The sequence below is a fragment of the Equus quagga genome, chromosome 4 (genome assembly GCF_021613505.1).
Source record: "Equus quagga isolate Etosha38 chromosome 4, UCLA_HA_Equagga_1.0, whole genome shotgun sequence".
NCBI lineage: Eukaryota > Metazoa > Chordata > Mammalia > Perissodactyla > Equidae > Equus > Equus quagga.
In genome coordinates, this window is record NC_060270.1 from 117,328,233 (window position 1) to 117,349,332 (window position 21,100).

Here is a 21,100-nt window from a genome sequence, read left to right on the forward strand (position 1 = left end):
ATAATCACTTGGTTACTATTACACTTGGAAAGAAGGATGCTTAAAATAATGATTAGTAAAATGCGAGAATTCTTACTTTCTACAGAGAGATCACAGCTGGTTTCAACTCGGCCAACCATCAGCTTGTAAGGCCCTTCATCTGAAGCATGGGTGCGGTTAATCACTAGTCGCTGCTTAGTGCCCTTGACAATGGCGTGTACTCGATCATCAGGCTTGATTTGTTCATCATTTAAGTACCATTTAATAGAAGTCACATCAGGGACTGAAACTTTACATTCGAGCACAGCCTTGGTACCCTCAATCACGTTAACATCCTTTAGAGGTGTTATCACATCCACACCTGCAAAACCACACATACACACAAATAAAAGGTTGATTAATATGAATTTTGTTTTAAATGTCTGCTCATTAAAGTTTCCTACCTCACTCAACAGTGTACATGTAAAACTATGGAAGTTGCACTCACTATAGACAGAGACGCGCCCACTGGTCGACAGTCCCAGGGCTGGAAGGGTGAAGGAGTAATTTCCAGCATCCTCCTTGGTCATGTCTTCAATGAGCAGCATGTGTGACTGTTTGTCTATCACAATGAAAACCCTGTCACTGGACTGCACTTCTTGGCCATCTTTCATCCAGACGCCTTCTACATTCTCTAAGGAGACTTTAACTTCAAGCTGAACGATGTCACCCTCGCAGACTTTTTGATCACTAAGACCTTGTAGAATAGCAATGGGGCGGGCTGTGAAATATGGGAAGGAAAAAGAACGTTATGATCATTCTTATCAATAAACCATGATGCTCACTGCAGGCCAACAGGAATGGGAAGACTTACGTTTCATCTTTAGTTTACAGGTTGTCTTTTTCCCATCGGCAACAAAGCTGTATTCTCCCTGGTCCTCTTTGGTTACATCCTTGACCGTGAGGTTCTGACGTCCACGGCGAGATGTAATTGTGTATTTGCCATTGGATTTAAGCTCCACGCCATTGTGATACCATTTGCCTTCTATATTTTCTGGGGATATAATGCACTCTAACTCTCCCGAAAAGGATTCTGGAACTTCTATGTCCTCAAGTTCTTTCACAAATTCAACAACTGCACCTGAGGCGTAAGATAGGAGAAGTTAATTTCTCTGGAGAGTTATAGAGAAAATTCCTTGTCTCCTGCATACTATCAGGAATATATTTTTAACATCTACCTACTGATGGAATGAGAAATGAATTTTCAATAAAAAGTGATTTTAAGTTTTAAATGATTTCTTTAAAGCACAGAACGATATTTCTGTAAAAAATTTTGAAAACAAGACATCAAAATAACCTTGCTTTTTAAAACCCCAGCTGTTGGTATTCTTAACTAGTAGTATAAATTCATGATTCTTGCTATAGAGCTCAGATCCAATCCCCAAATACTTCTTTTATGAAAGGAAAGTCGCATAGCTAATTTTATCACATACTCAGGGGGACTTTAAAACTTAAGTAAACAATGAAATCATTATTTACTACCTTCGACAATCAGTTTAGCCGTTGTTTTTACATTTTCATCTTCCACAAGTACACAGCTGTAGTCTTCAGCATCAGAGGGGTCGATTGTCAACACAGAGAGGAAGTGAACTTTCCTGTCAGAGTGCATCCTATATTTATTTCCCTTATGAATCTCCACACCATCTTTATACCATTTCACTTTAACAAATGGCTCTGAAGTTTCACATTCAAAGGTTGCCATGGTGTCTTTTTCCTTAGCAACAACATCTTGTAATTCCTGTGTGAAAGTGATCAATTGCTTGGCTACAAGAAAAATGAAAAAAACACATCATATTAAACTAAATTCACAATTTCAATAATGGGAAAAGAAAATACAAAGAAATACACTCCAGGATATTCATGGAAAAACAGAGACCGATCCATCAAATGAAAAAAACTCAAATTACCTTGGACGAGTAAGAATGCGTGGCTTGAGGTTTCCCCAGCTATGTTGATGGCTTTGACCATGATGCTGGCAGAGTCCTCAGCAGTCACATCTCTTATGACCAGTTCACAAACATTGTCTTCAGGCCAGTACCAGTAGATTCGGTCAGAGCGCTCGATTTTGACACCATTTTTGTACCATTCGCATTCAGGATCTGGTTTTCCCACAACTCTGACCCGGAAGTGAGCATCAGATCCTTGCCCCACTGTTTGGCTTTGGATTCTTTCAAAGATTTTAGGAGCCTCCATACTAGGACTTAGTTCAATTTTATCAGGTTTAAAAGTTGGAATAGTGATTTTGCCTTCCTCGGCAAGGGCTTTCTTCTCCTCTTCGGTTAACTCTTTGGTCCAGTGGAGAAGTTCCTCTTTTGTCTTCCTCAGGAGTTCTTCATAGGATTCATCCTTCTTTCGAGACTTAAGCTCTACAGCAGTAATGGCTTCGTAATATCCCTCCTCTGTTCTGCGCTTGAACTTACTGCGCAGCTCTTCTGACTCTTCAGACACTTTTTCATGGGTAATTCTTTCAGCCCTTTTCAACCTCACAACTTCCTTGGTTTCTGTGGTGTCAACAGGTCTATCTACCTTTTGTACTTCAAACTGAAGTTTTCCAGGTTCATGTACGTGAAACTCAGGCTTTGGTTCAGGAGCTCGCCTAAGGACAGACCTGAAATCTTCCCTCTGTTGGATCTCAAGTTTCACTTTATGCTCTATCACACCTTCAGGATTTTCTGCAGTGACCTTGACTTCACCTGTATCATATGATTTGCAGTCCACGATGTCCAGATAATGAATGCCATCATAGCGAACTCTGAACCTTTTGCTTTTGCGGATGAGCTGTCCATTGAGGTACCAGTTGACTTTGGGCTGAGGGTAACCTGTCACTCGGCAACGGAATCTAGCGGTCTCCCCTTCAAGTACTCTTACTGGCTCTGGGAACAAGACGATATCCGGCTTTTGCTTCTCTTTCTGATCTGTTGTTACACCTGTAAGTGCACCTTCATGAGCCATCCTCTCTAATTCTTCAATTCTCTGTAAGCCTTTCCTCCCCTCAGGCAATTGAGATTCTTCCACAAGACTTTTCTCATCTTTAACAATAAGGGTAGCAGATGTGTGATCTGTTCCATATTTGTTAGTGGCTCTGCAAGTAATGACACCACTGTCCCTATTATATGCAACTCCGTAATCAAGGCTGCAATACCCAAATTCATTGATCATACGAAGCCTATTGGCTGCTTCAAGTGGCTTTCCATCATGAAGCCATTCTACCACCATCGTTGGGTCACCAATTGGTGTTAGCCTGCATTCAAAGTGGGCAGGCCCGAAGCGCTTGAGTCTTAAGGAAGTGAGTTTTTTCTTGAAAAATGGCTTCTGTTGTTTCTCTTTGTCATAGAGGTCACCCTCTTCCCATTGTTCTTGACCATATCGCAAATGGAGGGGCTCCAGTTCAGGGGCTGCAATCTCCTTTGCTCTGTATGTTCCTCTTGGGATGATTAATCTTCTTTCCGGTTCGGGCTCTGCAAACTCAACTTCAACATTGACTTTGCATCTTGTAGTGTCTCGGCCAGCCTTATTAATAGCAGTGGCAGTATACCAGGCAGAATCTTGGCTGACAGTAGAATCGATTTTAAGGGCCGCTTCTCCCTTGGTTCCTTCAATTCTATAAAAAGCGGGAAAAAAATCAATATAGAAGTAGTTGTTGCTTCCTTGGTTATTAGATTTGTAGAAAGAGCTTAGTTTTATTATTCTCAAGCAAACCTACCTGATTTTTGGATATTTATGAGGTACAATGATGTCACTGTTTTTCAACCATACAATGTCAGGGTTGGGATTACCCGTAGCTCTGACTTTCATTTCAAGTCGAGAACCTTCCTTTACATTGACATTTTTCAGTTTTTCCACAAACACTGGTTTTACCTGATGTTCCACAGCTGAAAGAGAAAGGACATGATTTAGAGTGAATAGGACTGAAATACCTGTTTATAATCCAAGTGATAAGGTAACTTCTTTTTATTTTAACAGCCAATACCTTCCACAGTTAACATTACTGAAATTGAAGATCTGCCTGCCCTGTTTTGGGCAACCACAGTCCATTCCCCAGAATCACTGGGTGCTGCAGGGACAATAATCAGTGATTGGGTGCCATCTTCTTTAATGACTACTTTATGGGTGTAGTCATTGACAATTTGCTGGCCTATCAAAAAAATAAGTAAAAGAGAAAAGACGTTAGAATAGTTTTTTTAAATCGTTGGACACACATCTAAGCTTCTTTTTGTGTTTAATGATCTGTGAGCAAAAACATCATATTTACCATCATGAAACCAGAAGGTCTCTGGCATAGGTCTACCCACAACCTTCAAGTCAAATCTGGCAGTTTGTCCTTCTAAACATTTGAAAGAAGCAGGTTTTAACACGAAGACTGGCTTATACAGTCTCTCAAGTTGTGACTCATCTGTTTCCTCCAGCCTACGTCCAGGGGACATTCTTGCAGGGGACATCCGTGCAGGAGACATCCTTGCAGGGGACATCCGTGCAGGAGATATGCGTATAGGAGATCTGCTCACTGAACGTGGAGAGACAGATCTGAAAAACAAAGGCACAACAGAATATGTTTCAGGAGGCATAGAGAAAACTCAGCAAAAGAAGCAAACCTCTTTGTGTCTTGTTCTCTAATGTTATTTTAGAAATTACTTCCTGTATATATTAGAAGGCACCTCAAACTCACTGAGATCCAAAATGTAATACATTCTTATTGCCCCCAAAACTGCATTTTTCATGTGTCTTCAATCTCAGTCAATAGCCAGTCAACACAGCCAGGTACCCAGCCTCAAAATCTGGGAACAATCCTTAATGGTATCTGTCCCTCACCATCTGGATTTAATTAGTCACCAAACCTTTTTGATTTAATTACCAAAACACTTCAATAAATGCTGGTTGGTTAAATAAACCAATGAATAAATTTATGGAAAAAGAAAAATGTACTTCTTTATTCAAGAAGAGGAAAAAAATAGAAATTATACTTGAAGAAATCCAAAACCCTCTCTACACACTGCACCCAGACTGGCTTGGATCAGATTTCAAGTGCTGGCACCACCACCCACAGGGTGGGTGAACTAAGGCAATTTTCATAGGATCGCAGAAACTCAGTGTTCCCACTTCCAAAATAGTAACAATAATCCTTATATTGCAGGGTTGTTGTGCAAATTAGGGATAATGTATACAAAATCAGGTGTTAAATATACAAGAGCTTTTGTTACATCAACTACAACACGGGCAAAATGAATAGTATGCTATACTAATGAAAATGCTGTGCTCATCTTACATAGGGGCAAGAAATAAAAACTCTTGGCAATCATGGATACTGCAAATAGCAAGTTTCTGTGCTATCTCAGCCTTCAATTTTTTTTTTCCTCCACACAGTAGCAATATGCTACTGGGATATTTGAAGTTTTAAACAATTTAAATATTAATCGAGCCAATTTATTATGACTCTTACCTGATTCTGCTCACTGGCTCTGGTGTGGGTATGTAAGTCGGAGCACCAAGTGGTGCAGCAGGCTCCACATACAATTTCCCTGAGCAAATCGCATTTCCTTTAATATTGCTGGCAAATGCAGTATAGATGCCTTCATCTTCTGGAAGAACAACGGGTATGCGCAGACTGGCTCTGCCATCTTGTAGAAAGTCCATTTGGTATCTCTCTCCATGTTTGATGCGCTTGCCATCTTTGTACCATGCAATCTGCAAATAATTTCATGCATGTATGAATAAAATTTAGATAAAATAGCTATATTGTAACTTATTTGTGTCTTTATTGTAGCATGGAGGTAGGATAAATCTTTATGTTTTACCTTGGGTAGCGGATACCCAGACATCTTGCAATGAAATGTAACACCCATCCCCTCAAGAATTCTATAATTCTTGACTCGTAATTCAAATCCTGATTCAATGGCTTCAGATTCAGAAATGTCCACTGCCATTTTTTCTTCTCCATCTTCTTCAAGAAGTTCTTCTAATGTAGTCTTTATTATTCTGTATTCAATTTCTTTAATGAGTCTCTCTTCAAAGGAAGAAATGTGGAATTCCTATGTAGTAAAAAAGATGACAGTTTGTTAAAAAGATATATCCTCATTGATAGAAATTGTCTAAGAGTATTAGTTTCAGAAATAAGGATTGATTCATTTTTAACTGAAAGAAAACTTTAAAAGGCTTTTTCGTTTTTAATCTGCATTACAGTCATCTTTGCCAGTCCATGCTGTAGCATCTTGGGTCGATGGTATTCTAGAAGCATGGGTTACATTTGGGATGTTCATCCTACAGATGAAGGGATCTTGGCAGTAATGAACTTGGTCACGCTAATATTTGGCTTTTCCCGAATATGTATAATCCCTATTTCTAAAGTCATATTTTGTTGCATATATGTAATTCCTATTTTTAAAGTCATATATGCAATATCATGAAGATGAAGGAAATTTGTCAGCCATGAACCTGGACCTACAAGTAGCGGTCTAACCCTGACCCCAGGACTTAAAAATGAAAATATCAAACAAAAGGAGGGGTATCGTAGAGGAAAGTCTCATTTATGAAATGGCTTGCTTGGTCATTATTTTTGTACTCACCTGGTCTTCTACAAAAGTTCTGACCATTACAGTATCTTTGGCCATTTTCTTCCTAATTAAGGCCTGTTCTTTTTCATATTCTTTTTCATACTCAGAGTATAGAAATCCAGGTGCTATTTCTCCAACTTTAGGTTCTTGCACGAATGCAGTCATTTGTGTCTGGTAAAGCATTTCTTGCTGGGACTTCACCAGTGACTCATATTCAGCTGGGGGTTAAGAACATAAGTTACTTTTTAATGTTCTTATGAAAAAGCCTTCATGCCACTGTTCATTCAGGTAAGCCCTACATCAGGGAAAATTGATAACCAAAAGCCAGATTTTCCAAATTTTACTATCAGAGTGCTCATTAAATATTTATTAGATTGAATTTCAAAATCAAACTTACACTAACAAGTCAAAAGAGCCACTACTTAGAGTTGCACTTACCTTCTTCGAGCAAGGAGGCAGATGCAGAAGTTTCTCCATGCTTGTTACGAATAACAATCGTGTATTCTCCAGCATCATCAGCAAAAGTCATCGAAATCACCAGTCTGCACTCACCGGTTTGTTTATTGTAACTCACTTTGTATCTTTAGGGAAATGAACAAACAAAAGTTCAGTCGTAAGTAACCCCTAGGTGAGCAGAATAATCCTTCTGTGGATCCGTGGTATAAAACTCAATGATCCTAAACATATGATAAATTCCCAACATATAATACAAGGTTGTTGAAAATTGAGGAACATGCACAGACATGAGTAATGGGGACCAAATAACTTACAACTTTCATTTTAAATAATGTTCGGATAGTCTTTAAAATAAATAATAGAACATAATACGACTAGAATCAATCATATGGAAATAAGGGGCTTCAGTATTTATGTTAGGAAATGATGAGGTCATTTAAACATTTAAGTGTTTTCTCTTTGTTTATTATTTTGTTCATTTTTTTCATTTGAAGATCAAACTAATAATCAAAACGATAAATTATTTTAAAATATTTCAGTATGAAGCCTCCGGTACACTATATTTCTTCTTATTAAGATATGATAGCAACATATTTAGATTATTGCTCCTTTTTGTTTTCAGTTGCAGGAAATTCAAAGCTAAATTTTATATTAAGTTGCAGAAAATTTATTAGCATAGATTTTCAAGTATAACTAGCTTTCTTCTTCGTTACATGACCCTTATTCTTTTATTTTTTAGTGACTTAATTACTATGTATTTTTACTGAAAGTTGCCTCAGATCTTTTCTGGAAGAATGTGTGTGTGTGTGTATGTGTAAAACTCCACAACACTTTCTCTATTTCACTAGCACTATAAATGAATCAAGCTAGAATATAAAGAAATATATCTTCTATCCACTTTTGTCACATAGCTTTGTTTCTCCATAAGACTTTGTACAAAAATGTGAAAATATCTCAAACACACTAGGAATGCTCCATAATAGAAGAACCTAGATTTGGGGGATGGTGAGATAAGTAAATTCTATTTCTCTCTAGGCTTCATATACATATCATACAAATCACAAAGAACTCTATCATTCAGCCATCAAAATACCTGTATCCACTGGTTAGAGGAACCCCAGATTTTTTCCAGTAGACATGGGGCTTTGGGTTGCCGCCAACTTGGCATTCAAACACAATGCTCCCACCTTCCACCAGTTTCTGGACCACTGGTTTTGTAATAAAGAAAGGAGCGGCAGGTTCTCCGGGTCCTGCTATTTCCTCTGTGATGCTGGTATCAGTCATTACCACGTCTCTTGATTCCACAAAGCTGGAAAGAGAATTCCCTTCACTTAGCTTCTGGATTGCAATTTGCCAATAGTAAAGAGACTGAGAAATCAAAGCTGTCCTAGAACAGAAGCTTGTCAGCAAAAGAATGTCTTACCGTTTCTCTTCTGTGGTAACTTTCTCAGCCACAGCTGTTGTTTCCTTTTCAAACTCTTCTGATGCTAGAAGAAAACAGAAGTTTCTCATTTAAGTTAAGTGACCTCTGCTTAGCATGACAGTTAAGTTGATCCCATAATTTACCCCCCAATCCCAAAAGGGGACACCATTACGAGATGTGCAGGAACCATATTGTGGAAGGAAGTGTCAGGCGAGACTGATGGCATGTGTGGAAGGATGGTGGGCGTGTGGCCACTAACCCTGCACAGCTAGATAGCAGGATGTGCTGACGGTCCCAGCCTCGTTCACAGCACTGCAAGTAAACCGCCCGCTGTCTTCTGCAAAGGCTTCTCGGATCATCAGACGAGCAATTCCGCTCTGGAAGGTTATCTGGAAGTCAATGGAACTTTCTATTTGGTAGTCTTCTCTGTACCACGTCACTTTTGGGGATGGGTATCCAGATATATGGCACTCCAAGGTGACAGATTCACCTTCTATGACAGTCACATTTTTTAAGCCCTGATGAGAGAAGAAAAGGATATATTGGTTTGTGTGCATATTGATTAAACATCTCTATACGTTATAACAAATGTGGGGCTTAGAGCTTTCACATTCTAATTGCCATAAAGTGGTTTTTTAAGATTAGGACTCTAGAAATATTAGTAAAGAGACTCCTTTGGAAGTTAGAATATCCCCAATTTGAAAGAACTGTAAGGTGTTTCCAAGTTCATACGGTGGAACTGTATTCATACCATATAATGGGGCAGTTCAGTACCCTCTGCTGTTCTCACATATTCACATCCTAACAAAGCTTGAAGGCTCAGCAGCAAATGCTGCCTCTTCAACAAAGCTTTCCATGCATCCCTAACTGGAAGTAATCCTTTCTCTGGCTCTTCCCTCTGTTGAGGTGATTATCACCTTCTATATTTTATTATGCCCATTTATGTACATTTTCTCTGACAGTAAGACCAAGATTTCAAAGAGGGCTGGACTGGACTTTCTATCTCTATAGATCTTGCAATAATTTCTTACACATAATGGAAACTCATTAAATCTGTGGAATCCGTGACAGACGGTTGCCCATAGAATTTCCTTTTTCCTTGCCAAGTAGTGTATGGTCTTAAAATTAGTACTTATAAACACAGTAGTGCCATTTTTCAGTTTGAGAAACTGATATTTGCAAACATATATTAAAATTATTTGACTGGATATGCCTATGGTCCAACACAATCAACGTTTTTACTCACCGAGACCAAAGTTGGTGGAGTAACAGGAATTTCAACAGGTGCAGGCACTCTTGCTGCTTCTGTTACCTATGATTGTCACAAAGGATGTTACAAAATGCCCCTGAAGTTAGGGGAAATCTCATAAACTCTTAGCACATTCGAGATAATAAAAATAATTTGAGATAAAGAACTCTGACCTACACCACGCTCAATAAAATTAAGTCTGGGCACGGTAGAGGAGAAAAGCAAGACAATGGCTAACTACTTCCGCAGTACAAACTGGCCAGGTGCTGGCCCTGCTTGGTGGGATGGATGAGGAAACAGCATGCAATCCAGTGACCAACCTTGACTTCACGTCCGTGCAGTACTTCAAAGTGCTCTTCACGGACGGTGGCACCAGCGATGCTCACCCCTACTTCCTTTTTCACTTCAATGCCAGCTTGACTCTTGTAAGTCTCTGGTATGTCAGCAAAGGGGAACTGAGGCGAGGGGGTGGGCTCTGCTCTCACTCTGGTCTCAGCAGGCTTCACCGTGGGTGCCTTCACCGATTTGGTGATCTTCTGAGCAGGAGATGTGGCTGACAACTCTTTTTGTAATGTGGCAATAGCAGTACCGGCTATTGATGCCTATGGACATGACATCAGAAAATAGCGTCACTGAACTGTTATCTGAGTCACCATTCAATAGTGATTTGCCACTAGCATTCCTGGGGTGAGTCTGAGTCTATTTCCTATATGGTGTATTTTTTAATGTTCTCATTATCACTCTTACTGTTAATGAAAAGTCAGTTAGAGACAAGCCAGTTATAAAGCTCATTGTCATTCCTGCCAGTTTGTAAAATGTATTTGAAAATATCTTTCTTAAAGAGTTATACCGAGAGCTCCTTATTTTATGTGCTCTTCATAAAGGGACTGAAGGTCTTCTAAAGCTCAGCTATGAATTTTCACTTAACCATCCCCAAAATACTACAGTGGGAGATTAAAAAAATACCACAGTGGGAAATTCAAAATCGGGAAGTTATTAAAATACTTGGTAAATTCCTAAGAACTATTTTAAAATAGCACATTTAGGTTTTAGCCACAAATCTTTGTGAAAGGTGAAAATGGAGACATTCAGAAAAATATTTTAAAGGCTTCCTTACTGCTTTTATTCTGTTGATTTTTTTCATGGTTATTTGGTTTCAATAGTTATTTGGGATTATCCCAATATAGCTATTAAATGTACCTTACAATTCCTTGAAGGCATGTACGTTTGGATTCTATGTGTATTATAAGAACAATAGTGACTTGAGGGTTATTACTCAAATAATACTCAAATAATACTCAAATACTCAAATTACATGCTTCAATTTGTTAAGGTTTTTACATGTATTGACTTGTCCCAGATGACAGAGCTAATAAAAGGTGGAGCTAGGACACTAATTCAGGGTCGTGTGATTCCACAATTCAACCAACCACCACAAAAGACCACCTCTCCATCTTGCTAAATGGAGTATATGAATATATGATTTCTCAATGTCTGTCTTTATCATTGATATACATTCTCAGTTCTCTGTCACTCTGAAATGTCTCACGGCATAAGGAAAACTAAGCTGTGTCATACACCATCTATTATGAAATGTGAAACAGAAAGAAACCTGCATGGATTTGTGTCTTCTCAGAGGTGTAAGATAACCGCCTGCAACTCTAGGCTTACCCTGCTGGGCAAGTTTCAGAAACCCAACTTTAGGGGCTTCTGAGTCCACCATGAATGCAAATAGACATCACTAAAACGAGACTCACAACAGCCTACACCAAAGATACTCCACGTCACACACTACATACTTATCCCCTTTGAGCGAAACATTTCTTTGTCGTGCTCTTTAACTTCTTACCTCATATCCATGATCTGTCTTAGGAACAGAAATCTTTGAAACGGTAAAGTGAGGGCTTGCTGTGCGGGGGCGTTTATCCACATGGACTAATCTTTCAGTTGTTAGATCTGTAGTTTTCTTGATCTGCATTGAAATGAAACTCAGTGATACCACTGTTCAGCAGACGACCACAGCAGTTCAGCCTGCCTTCCCATATGCAGGGTGAGAAAATTAGTGGGTACAGACTCACCTGTGATGATATCTGCATTCCCATTTGATCAGTAGTTGTGACATGAGTCTCAGAAGGAACCTGGATTACTCTAGGCTTGACTGCTTTAGGGACAACGTGGGGTTCTGAGGCCGGACGCTGGGGATGCTCAGCTACCTTTGTGGCAGAAATGTGCTCCTTGTATCCATATTCCAAAGTAGTCTGCTGAGCATACGATTCTTCAAGATGCGCGGGTGCTCTGGGCTCTCTAACACGGGCCTGGTCTACTGCAGCAACAACTGTTGCTACAGCTTCTGCCTTTTTCCCAACGTCCACCTGGAGACAAGTTTCCAAAATTAATACATAGTAATGTCAAAGTGAGGCTGGGACATCTCCTCTTAGGATCATCAAGAACAGACAAATGCCTAAAGGCATGATAGGCAGATGGCACCCATGTTATACAGCTAAGCTAATGTCTCCCGAAATGTCACTTAGAAATGCATTAGGAACTTAATATTTCATTGATTATTATAGTGTGTAGACATCCAGTTACATACACTCCATATATACCTGCTTAATTAGACTAGATATTAAATCACACAGACACAGCATAGGACAACACAATACATATGTAAAATAGTAAGGAGATTTTGAGTTTTTCTAGTAGTTTGTCTGAGACAAGTGGCCAATTAACATTTGGGAAATCAGAACTTTGGGGCTGGTTATCTTCACTGATATTTTTATTATCTGGTCTATCATTTAGTTTGTTGTTGAGACAGTGAGAGTAATGATAAAAATGCACTCAAATACCGTCGTAGTCCCATCCAGAAAAATCAGTCACTAGAGTTGTACAACTGCATGCAAATCTGAGATAACATGAAAGCTCGTGAACACAGAGTGAGCATATTAATTTGCTTATAATTCCCTAGGGATAAGAATTTTTTAATCTATTAGAATATCTTTCTTAAAACACATGAATGAAGATATTGTGATTAAAATGAAAGTGTTATCATATTTGGATTCAAGAGAACAACCTTTCAGTGTGAAGTTCAACTTTCTTTCATTATTACTGGGAATAATGAAATTTCCTTCGTTATTAAAGTGAATAATAATGAAATTTCTTTCATTATTAAAGTGAAGAAGGAAACAGAAATGTTGTTCTCTCATTTCCATGAATCTGATTAGCATAAATGGGAATACAGTCTGCAGGGATGCTGCTCTTTTAAAGAAAGCGAACTGGCTGATGTGGCTTTACATGTTATGATTCTGTGCAACACTTGGAAACAGTGTACTTGTAACAATCACATTGCCATGTCCATCAGTGCTCTTTGAAAGTAATGCTGGAATATTTTATCAATGTCCAATTTTCTTTTCTGTTGCTGTGAATAGCATTTAGATTGCATCTGAAATGTTTTTCAAGTACTCTACCTGTATATCTGTTAAAATTATTATCTGAGCCATTTAAGATATAAATGAGGGTGTTCTGAGATGGGATTGGGCCTTTAGTGATCATGGGCTTCATCCAGTGCTTCCTTCTAGGAAGCTACAATTTAATCTGCCTCGAAAGATTGAAATGCCATCTTCACTTTAGACTGCCTTTTAGAAGAAGCTGTAAAATAAGTTAGGTTTATTCACCTGTTTATTTGTTTCTTTTTTTAACCATATAGGCCATTAGTTGACTTTAATTTTATAGATGTTTTGAAGTGTGAACATCTTCTACAGACAACACAAATATAGTGGAGTGATTGCATTTACGTTATATCTCATTTGACTCTTTCAACTCACCTACAAGGAGTCAGGTTGAGTTCAGTTTTATTTTAACAGTGAGAAAACTTAGGCTCAAAAAAATTGTCCTTTGCCAACTGAAATATACAAATCTTGTTCTTAATTTAAAACTTATGCAGAAAAAGAATCTTAATTACAATCGAGTCTGTTAAATTGGGGAAGTATCTATGTATTTTTTCCTGAGTTGATGAATATCAAATCCATATGCACATGCCGTTTGGTGGACAACTGCAAATGAGCACTCTATGCTGACAGCTGCTTTGATTTCTCAGCGGACTCTCACATCCCTCATAATTTTGGAACTTAGATAAGCAGAAAGAGGAATAGGAGACCCCAACTCATGCTAATTAAGTGCTGAGAATTAATTTAGGAGACACACAGAAACAGTGTTATTTAATCTGGCTTTTCACGACTAGAAATGCTAACTGTTCCACTGGAGGAATTGGACTGAATCTAATCATCTCTAATGTTTTGTTGATCAGTTAAGCAATTAAATGGAACACTAGGAGCACAATGACTCGCGATGGATGAGAAGTTATGAGAGCTGATGACGAAATGGGATGAAACAATGCTTTTCACCTCCACAGCATCTGTTTTCATCTCCTCATGAAAAAGATGTATTTGTTCTTGCTTAATAGCAAATCCTTCTCTAGTCCTTGGCAGTGTGGCTGGTTCCGTAGATTTTTGAAGTGGTGACTATTAATCTGGGTATAGACATTTTCTCAGCTTCCATTCTTAGCTAATTTTTCTTTTTTGAGGAAGATTAGCCCTGAGCTAACATCTGCCACCAATCCTCCTCTTTTTTGCTGAGGAAGATCAGCCCTGAGCTAACATTGGTGCCCATCTTCCTCTATTTTATATGTGGGACGCCTGCCACAGCATGGCTTTATAAGCAGTGCATAAGTCCACACCCGGGATCTGAACCAGCGAACCCCAGGTCACCAAAGCAGAATGTGTGAACTTAACTGCTATGCCACCGGGCCCGCCTCCATTCTTAACTAATTTTTAACAACAAAAATAAGATAGTCAAATTTATGTGATTCAGAACAAATACAAATTTGAAAATAATCACTCATGAAGTACGTTATATATTGGAATTTCTGTCATTGATGAGATTTCTGAAAGCCTAATATGCCATTCAATATTAGACTTGGGTAAATGTTTAGAAAGTTGATCTTAAATCACGTCTTAGGAAAAAACCCAAAGACGTAAAGATAGAAAACGACAGTGAGGGAAATACAGACAGGACTCAGTCATGACACTAGAGAAATTGAAAAATACTGTATTTCCAAATACTATAGTAGCATTAAAGAATAAAATTAGGTAGACAGCTCATGTGGAGTAAATGACAGGATCATGGGAAGTAGACTAATTCATGTAAATTTCAGAGCCACAGACACTACTAATAAGCTTTTCATGGCTTATGTGTGTTTATTCTGGTTGGTTAATTCCTTCTCTAGATTTTACTGTTGCATCTTGTTTAGCTTTAGTGGGAGGCATTACAGCCTGCACTATAATTTTCTCAGTTTCTTTTCTCATCTGATATTTACAGGGGGAAGAATGATAACTTTCATATGAAGAAAATTATGGGTAATTTCCTGAAATAAGTCCATACTTTACAACGTAATATAGTGAATTTATGACTCCCTAAAAACGTGCGTCTTCGTGACGATAAGATTCATCATTTACTCATACATTTTTTTATGTCATGAAGTATCTTAAAATTAGCCTGCATGCAATTTCAATCGTTAACTTCTGAAGAATTTCGAGACGTTAATAATAAAAAATAGAAAATAATAACGAAGAGATCAATGGGGAAAGGAACATGTAGTAATATTAACAATAAATAATTTGCCTTTTAGTTTCCAATTGTTTTATCACTTAAAAATAAATTGGGTTAATAATGTCTCATAATAAGAAATTCTGAGATTTGGTGTTAATGGATTATAACGGGGATTTCACGCTTGGAGGAGCAATCGTCACCTTTTCTTGGGTAACTTGGATTTGTTCTTGTCTAGTAGCCTTTGCTTCTCTAGTTCTCAGTATTGTTTCTTGTTCTTTGGCTTTAGTAGTTGCAACTGCTATTGTAGACAAGGCAGTTTTCTCAGCTTCCTTTCTCATCTGATTATTACAGTGAAATCAAGGTTTAAATTTACAGGGCTTCAGACACACGTGGTATGACCCTTCCCCCCTCTTAGTGGGGATGCAAAATGAAGTTATTCAGGGTTAACTACATAAAAAAAGTTAACTTTCACTTGGCAATGTTTGCATATACTGATTGGGAATCACAAACTTTAGAAGTGTTAACTATAAAAAAAAATCTCCAGATGATTCCATATATTGTTTTCAAAAATCAGGCTAAAAACGCTAATGTTCATGCAAAGAATAATGGTGAATAAAATGAATTACAAATGTTACAGATTGATGAAAATCAAATGTGCAGATAAAATTAATAGTCAGCAGTCACACATTTCCCACTTTGGTTTTAGTTTGAGATTCAAAAAGGAAAAGAGAGATTAATAATTCATACCACATCATAGTTAATGGTTTACTAGAAATTAGTTTAAAGATGACTGTTTCCCCATCTCAAATATCTGTATTCACCTTTTCCTGAGTTATTTCAACTTGCTCTCTTTTGGTAGTGATGCCTTCTCTAGTTCTTGATACTAAATCTTGTTCTTTCACTTTGGGTGTGGCAACTATGACTTTAGGTATCACTGTTTTCCTAGTTTCTTTCATTATCTGGTCATATGATAAAAAAAGGGGGGAAATGGTCATTAAATTTCATAAAGCCTCTGATAAAAGAAACAAGTCAAAACTGAGAAAGGAAGCAAATTTCTTCCTACTCAAGGGCATTTTAATCACACTTAAATATGTCATTCAAGTTACTTTGATCATTCATACTGTTTCACTGGTAGCAATATAAAAATAAGTCCAGCCTAAAAGAAAAAATATGATTAGCGATAAAAGAACAAAGGATGCATTTCTCTTTCTCACATTATTCTTATTACAATCTATGGAAATTCCAGTGCAGCCATAAATAACATATAATTTTGTCTTTTATCAATTGACTTGTACACTGGAGTCTTCAATAGGAAAATATTAAATACTGAAGTGAATTATAATACCATATTAGTAACAGTTCAAAGAAAATCCAAAAGTTAGGAATGAAAAGTGGCAGTGAAAGCTAGAAAGAGAGGTGGCAAAAGGTTCATGAGAGACTCTGAAGGTTTCTATTTGAGTTATAAGAAAAGGAGGAGGTGAAAAAGTGATGATTAAAACTCATGATGAAAATGTAGGTGGGTTGCAAATGAAATGATACAAGAGTGAATTTCACACCAGCAGCAGGAAGTTGTCACCTTTTCATGAGTTATGTGCATTTGATCTTGTTGTGGGGCAACTTCTTCTTGAGCTCCCAGGATTGCTTCTAGTTTTGTGGACTTTGCAGTGGCAACTACCATCATGGACACAGCTGTCTCAGCTTTCTGTCTTATCTGATTTTCAGAGTAAGATAAAGATTTGAGTTTCAAAAGGCACAAAAGAAATGGCAAGATATCCTTGCAACCTTCTGGACAATACAGAACGCTTAGTGATGAGAGAGAAAATAATCACATTTCCATTTTAAGAGCCTTTATTTGTGTTTAAAACACTGAATTTTGTTTTCCTGATGAATGGGCTTCTTTTCTGCCCACGTGCCCCTTAGCAAATGGTCCTAGAACCTGAAAAGGTCTCATCTTGTTGATACATTAGGGCACCCAGTGATTGGCCACTGGCAAATGGCTGGAAAACTATAGGCAGCTGCACTTGCCAGTCACCAGTATTGCATTGGCAACAAGGATTTCTATGCCTTTGATTATGCCATGTAGGGTTTTTGTGGAGTCAAAGTCTCTCACTCACTATCAGGAGAGGGAAATTCACCTAACAGCTTCTGGCCAGCCCCTTAAGTATATAGTGTTCTCAGTTGGACCTTTTTTAAAAAGTAGCTCTGTGATCAGCAAAGAGCTTGAGATCAAGAGAGGGGAGCACAGATGCCTCCCTGAACATGAAAGAAATCAACATAGATGATTCTTTCCAGACACCTTAAGGCTTGATTTCACACATGGGAAAGAAGTGGGGTTTGATGACATTGAGGTTGTTCCCTCATGGCTCTACAGCACAAAAGGAGCAAATGCTTCTAAGTTACTGTTTATCAACCAGTAATTAGGGCACTTTCTTGAAGAAGTACTGGTCTTCCCCAACATCCAGCATTTCCTCACTTCCCCTTGATTGGAGCGTTCATGGCTGTGTGTGTGTGTGTGTGTCTGTGTGTGCACATGTGCTCACACGTGTGTCTTACAACTATGTAGTTTGTGTGTTACAATGTAAGTGACTGAGGATTCAGCTATGCATGAGAAAGCTGACTGCACCAGTGGGTAACTGGACTGGGGTGATATCTATCCTATTTAAGAATGCTCTAGAAATGTCACAGATGTGCCCCCAAACTGTTCTAATAGATGGACGATCTCACCACAACTGATCAAATGAGTGGAATATTGTGCAATGACAACAGAATTTCCATCATGAAAGAGTTTCAATACTTGACATCGAGAAACCAAAAAGAAAATACACACAAAAGACTCCTCCACTTAGAGGTTTGGGTTATCGGGTGCATGCAGCTGGCTGGAATGTGACATTTGTCAACAAACTACAAGGTATTTACAAAACGGGACTTACCGTTTCTTGAGTTATTTGTTTTTGTTCTTGTTTTTTAGTAATTTCTCCAGTAATTCTAGTTTCTTGTTCTTTGGCTTTAGCTGCAGAAATTACTACTTTTGGTACAAATGCTTTTTCAGTTTCTTTTCTTATCTGAAATCAATGATAAAAACAAAACCTTATTATCTCCTGATCTCTAATGGAAGTGACATAATGTTTGTTAGATATTACAAAATAGGAATTTGAAGAAAGAATATCACTAAATAAAATAAATCATCTCATTTTCATTAATAGGACCATGTTCTTTCTCTGCCTAAACCATAAGTTATGCTGCTTAGAGGAAAAAAATTGGATTCAACACTGTTTGCTTTGAATCAGAGAATTGCCATCTTCTTAGAAAAGACTTCCAATTTTTATAAATGGGTATATGGCAATATTATTCTATGCTACTTCTGTCATCTAAAGGTGATCTTAGAGCATAGGATATTAGAATGAAAGGCCTTAGAAGTAATTTTGTCTGACCCTTTTATCTTTTATGTGGGAAATCAAGTATAGACAATTTACAATCTGCATTTACATGATGTTTTTGCTTTGAAATTTTTCCTAAATATTATGATGGTTTGGAATATCGAGACTTAGTTCTCTAAAATTGAGACACTATGGAGAGAAAATTTTGCACATATCATGGGCAAAATGTTTTCCGAATCTTTAACCACCTGAAGGGTGCTGTGTTTGGATCTGGACCACTAAGGGGTATGTGGCGGGCAGTTTTCCCCATTTGCCTCTTTGCTGTTCTCAGACATCATCACTGAAATTCAGGATCTCAGGGTTGAAAGAGACTTGAAAGTTCATCTTCTCAAACCACCCAACTGACATTGGCTCCCCTGGCCAGCGGTCCTACCAGTTGGCCTTATCTAATCGGTCCCTCAGTGCCTCCAATCACAGGGCTGTCCTTTTCACTTTTTCTGGTCATTTGACCTACAAAGGCCATGCTGTCCATTCCACTTCAGATCCATGTTTGAATGTTCTCCTAAGGCATCAGAGAGCAGTTGCTAAGCTATGTGTAAAGCAATGTGTGTTCAGGGTTCTTTTCCACTCTTCCCTGTTTCTACCTCAGTATATCCTTCTCCTTACTGGCTTTACCTCCCTCATGGTCACGTATTAGTTAGTGCATCCCCAGATCAACATAGATGCGAGTCCTGTTTCTACCCTCAGTACATGTCCACAGAGGTCCCTTTTGTCTACACAAGGGAAGCATTCGGTGACCCTAAGGGACTTCAGTATCCAGTGCCCAGGAATACGCAGATACAAAGGGATCTTATTAGCGTGATAACAACCACTTTGCCCAAGAAACCACACCCTTCACAGTAAACATTATTACATGTGTTGACAGAGGTAATAACCACCACAATTTCACATCGAAAACCATTTTCACCTGTTCGTGAGTTACATGCACCTGCTCTTGTTTTGTCGTAATTACTTCTCTGGTTCTTTTTAATTCTTGTTCCTTCGCTTTATCGGCGGCCACTACTACCTTAGTTACAGCAGTCTTCTCTGCCTCCTTTCTTATCTGATTTTCATGGAGAAAGGAAAGAAATAGGTTAATACACCTTATATAAAAAGTTACAATAGTAAATCAGGGTAAAGACAGAAATGTCACACAAGAGAGGATAAGGAGGAAAGTTAGAATGATTTTAAACTGTAACAAAATCTATTCAAATGTGAGATGGGAAATTATCCTGGATTTATAACACTTTTCAGCCATGAATCAAATGTCACGTTTGTTTTGAGCAAAGTAAAAGCAAAAGCCTTTTGGGGAAGCTTAGAGAAAGGTAATGTCTGCTCTGAATAACGGTTTCCATGCCTGGCTCCTGGTGCCACTGACCTCTGGATTTGCCGGGTCTGGATCTACAGCACTGAGTGCACACGTATCCTTCTTGTTCAGCTGACTTTCCCGGCTCCCCGTTGCCTGACTCGACCCAGGGGCACCTTGATACTTTGAATACCTTGTCTGACCTCCTGCATTGACTTTCTGGTAGTTAACTCTTGCCTGCCTACCTGCCTGACACAGAACAGGTACTTATGGCGTTTACATCTTAAACAGCTTTGGTGTTGCAGACCACTTTTTGCTCAGAAAGTCCTAAAAATCTGAGCCATGTTGGGCTCCATGCTGTCCTCAAAATGGTCTGCGTGTCGGTTCGCCACAGGCTGTGCGCATGCAGAGCCCAGGCTGCACGGCTCGCGCGTACCTGTTCTTGAGCAGGTTGGATGTGCGTGGCAGTCGTGGTTGTCCTCTGAGCAGTCTGCTCTACAGCACTGATAACTGGTTCTCTCACTCTGGCCATATCAACAGCAGCAACAACGGTCGCAACAGCTGCGCTTTTGTCAGTTTCTTGTTTCACCTGGATTAGACACAAAAATACAGTGGAAACTGAGCTACCTAGAGTAAAATAGAGATGTGCATAAGCATTTGTCACTGCCAAGAGAGATATGGTATGTATCATCAAAATCTGTATTTTATGAAAACCTCGCAGATTAGAGTCTTTGTCCCAGTTAAAAATGCTGGGGGCAGCCCAGTTGCTGAGTGGCTAAGGTTCCGTAGGCTCCACTTCAGCAGCCCCGGTTCATGGGTTTGGATCCTGGGTGTGGACCTACTCTGTTCATCAGCCATGCTGTGGAGGCATCCCACATGCAAAGTGGAGGAAGACTGGCACAGATGTTAGCTCTGAGCTAATCTTCCTCAAGTAAAAAAACTAAATAAAAAGAGGAAGACTGGCAAAGGATGTTAGCTCATGGCAAATCTTCCTCACCAAAAAAAAAAAAAAAAGCGCTTTTACAAAGCATGAGCCAAATTTGGTCTTCAGTTTCTGTTATATTCTTGAGTTCATATGCA

The 21,100-nt window shown here is 38.7% G+C and overlaps 1 protein-coding gene across 1 annotated transcript in view; it reads right to left on the reverse strand.

The window, feature by feature from the left end:
* The window catches only part of TTN (titin), a 265,933-nt gene that overhangs the window by 232,766 nt on the left and 12,067 nt on the right, over positions 1 to 21,100 (reverse strand). The window contains 25 exon segments of the mRNA XM_046658450.1: positions 77 to 340; positions 467 to 739; positions 833 to 1,099; positions 1,501 to 1,782; positions 1,926 to 3,619; positions 3,722 to 3,890; positions 3,989 to 4,153; positions 4,271 to 4,542; positions 5,456 to 5,700; positions 5,811 to 6,044; positions 6,579 to 6,784; positions 7,005 to 7,147; positions 8,116 to 8,331; positions 8,446 to 8,509; positions 8,705 to 8,963; positions 9,692 to 9,757; positions 10,015 to 10,296; positions 11,544 to 11,666; positions 11,773 to 12,066; positions 15,499 to 15,636; positions 16,120 to 16,257; positions 16,875 to 17,009; positions 18,229 to 18,360; positions 19,643 to 19,777; positions 20,457 to 20,609. Coding sequence (XP_046514406.1) covers positions 77 to 340; positions 467 to 739; positions 833 to 1,099; positions 1,501 to 1,782; positions 1,926 to 3,619; positions 3,722 to 3,890; positions 3,989 to 4,153; positions 4,271 to 4,542; positions 5,456 to 5,700; positions 5,811 to 6,044; positions 6,579 to 6,784; positions 7,005 to 7,147; positions 8,116 to 8,331; positions 8,446 to 8,509; positions 8,705 to 8,963; positions 9,692 to 9,757; positions 10,015 to 10,296; positions 11,544 to 11,666; positions 11,773 to 12,066; positions 15,499 to 15,636; positions 16,120 to 16,257; positions 16,875 to 17,009; positions 18,229 to 18,360; positions 19,643 to 19,777; positions 20,457 to 20,609 — 6,349 coding nt within the window.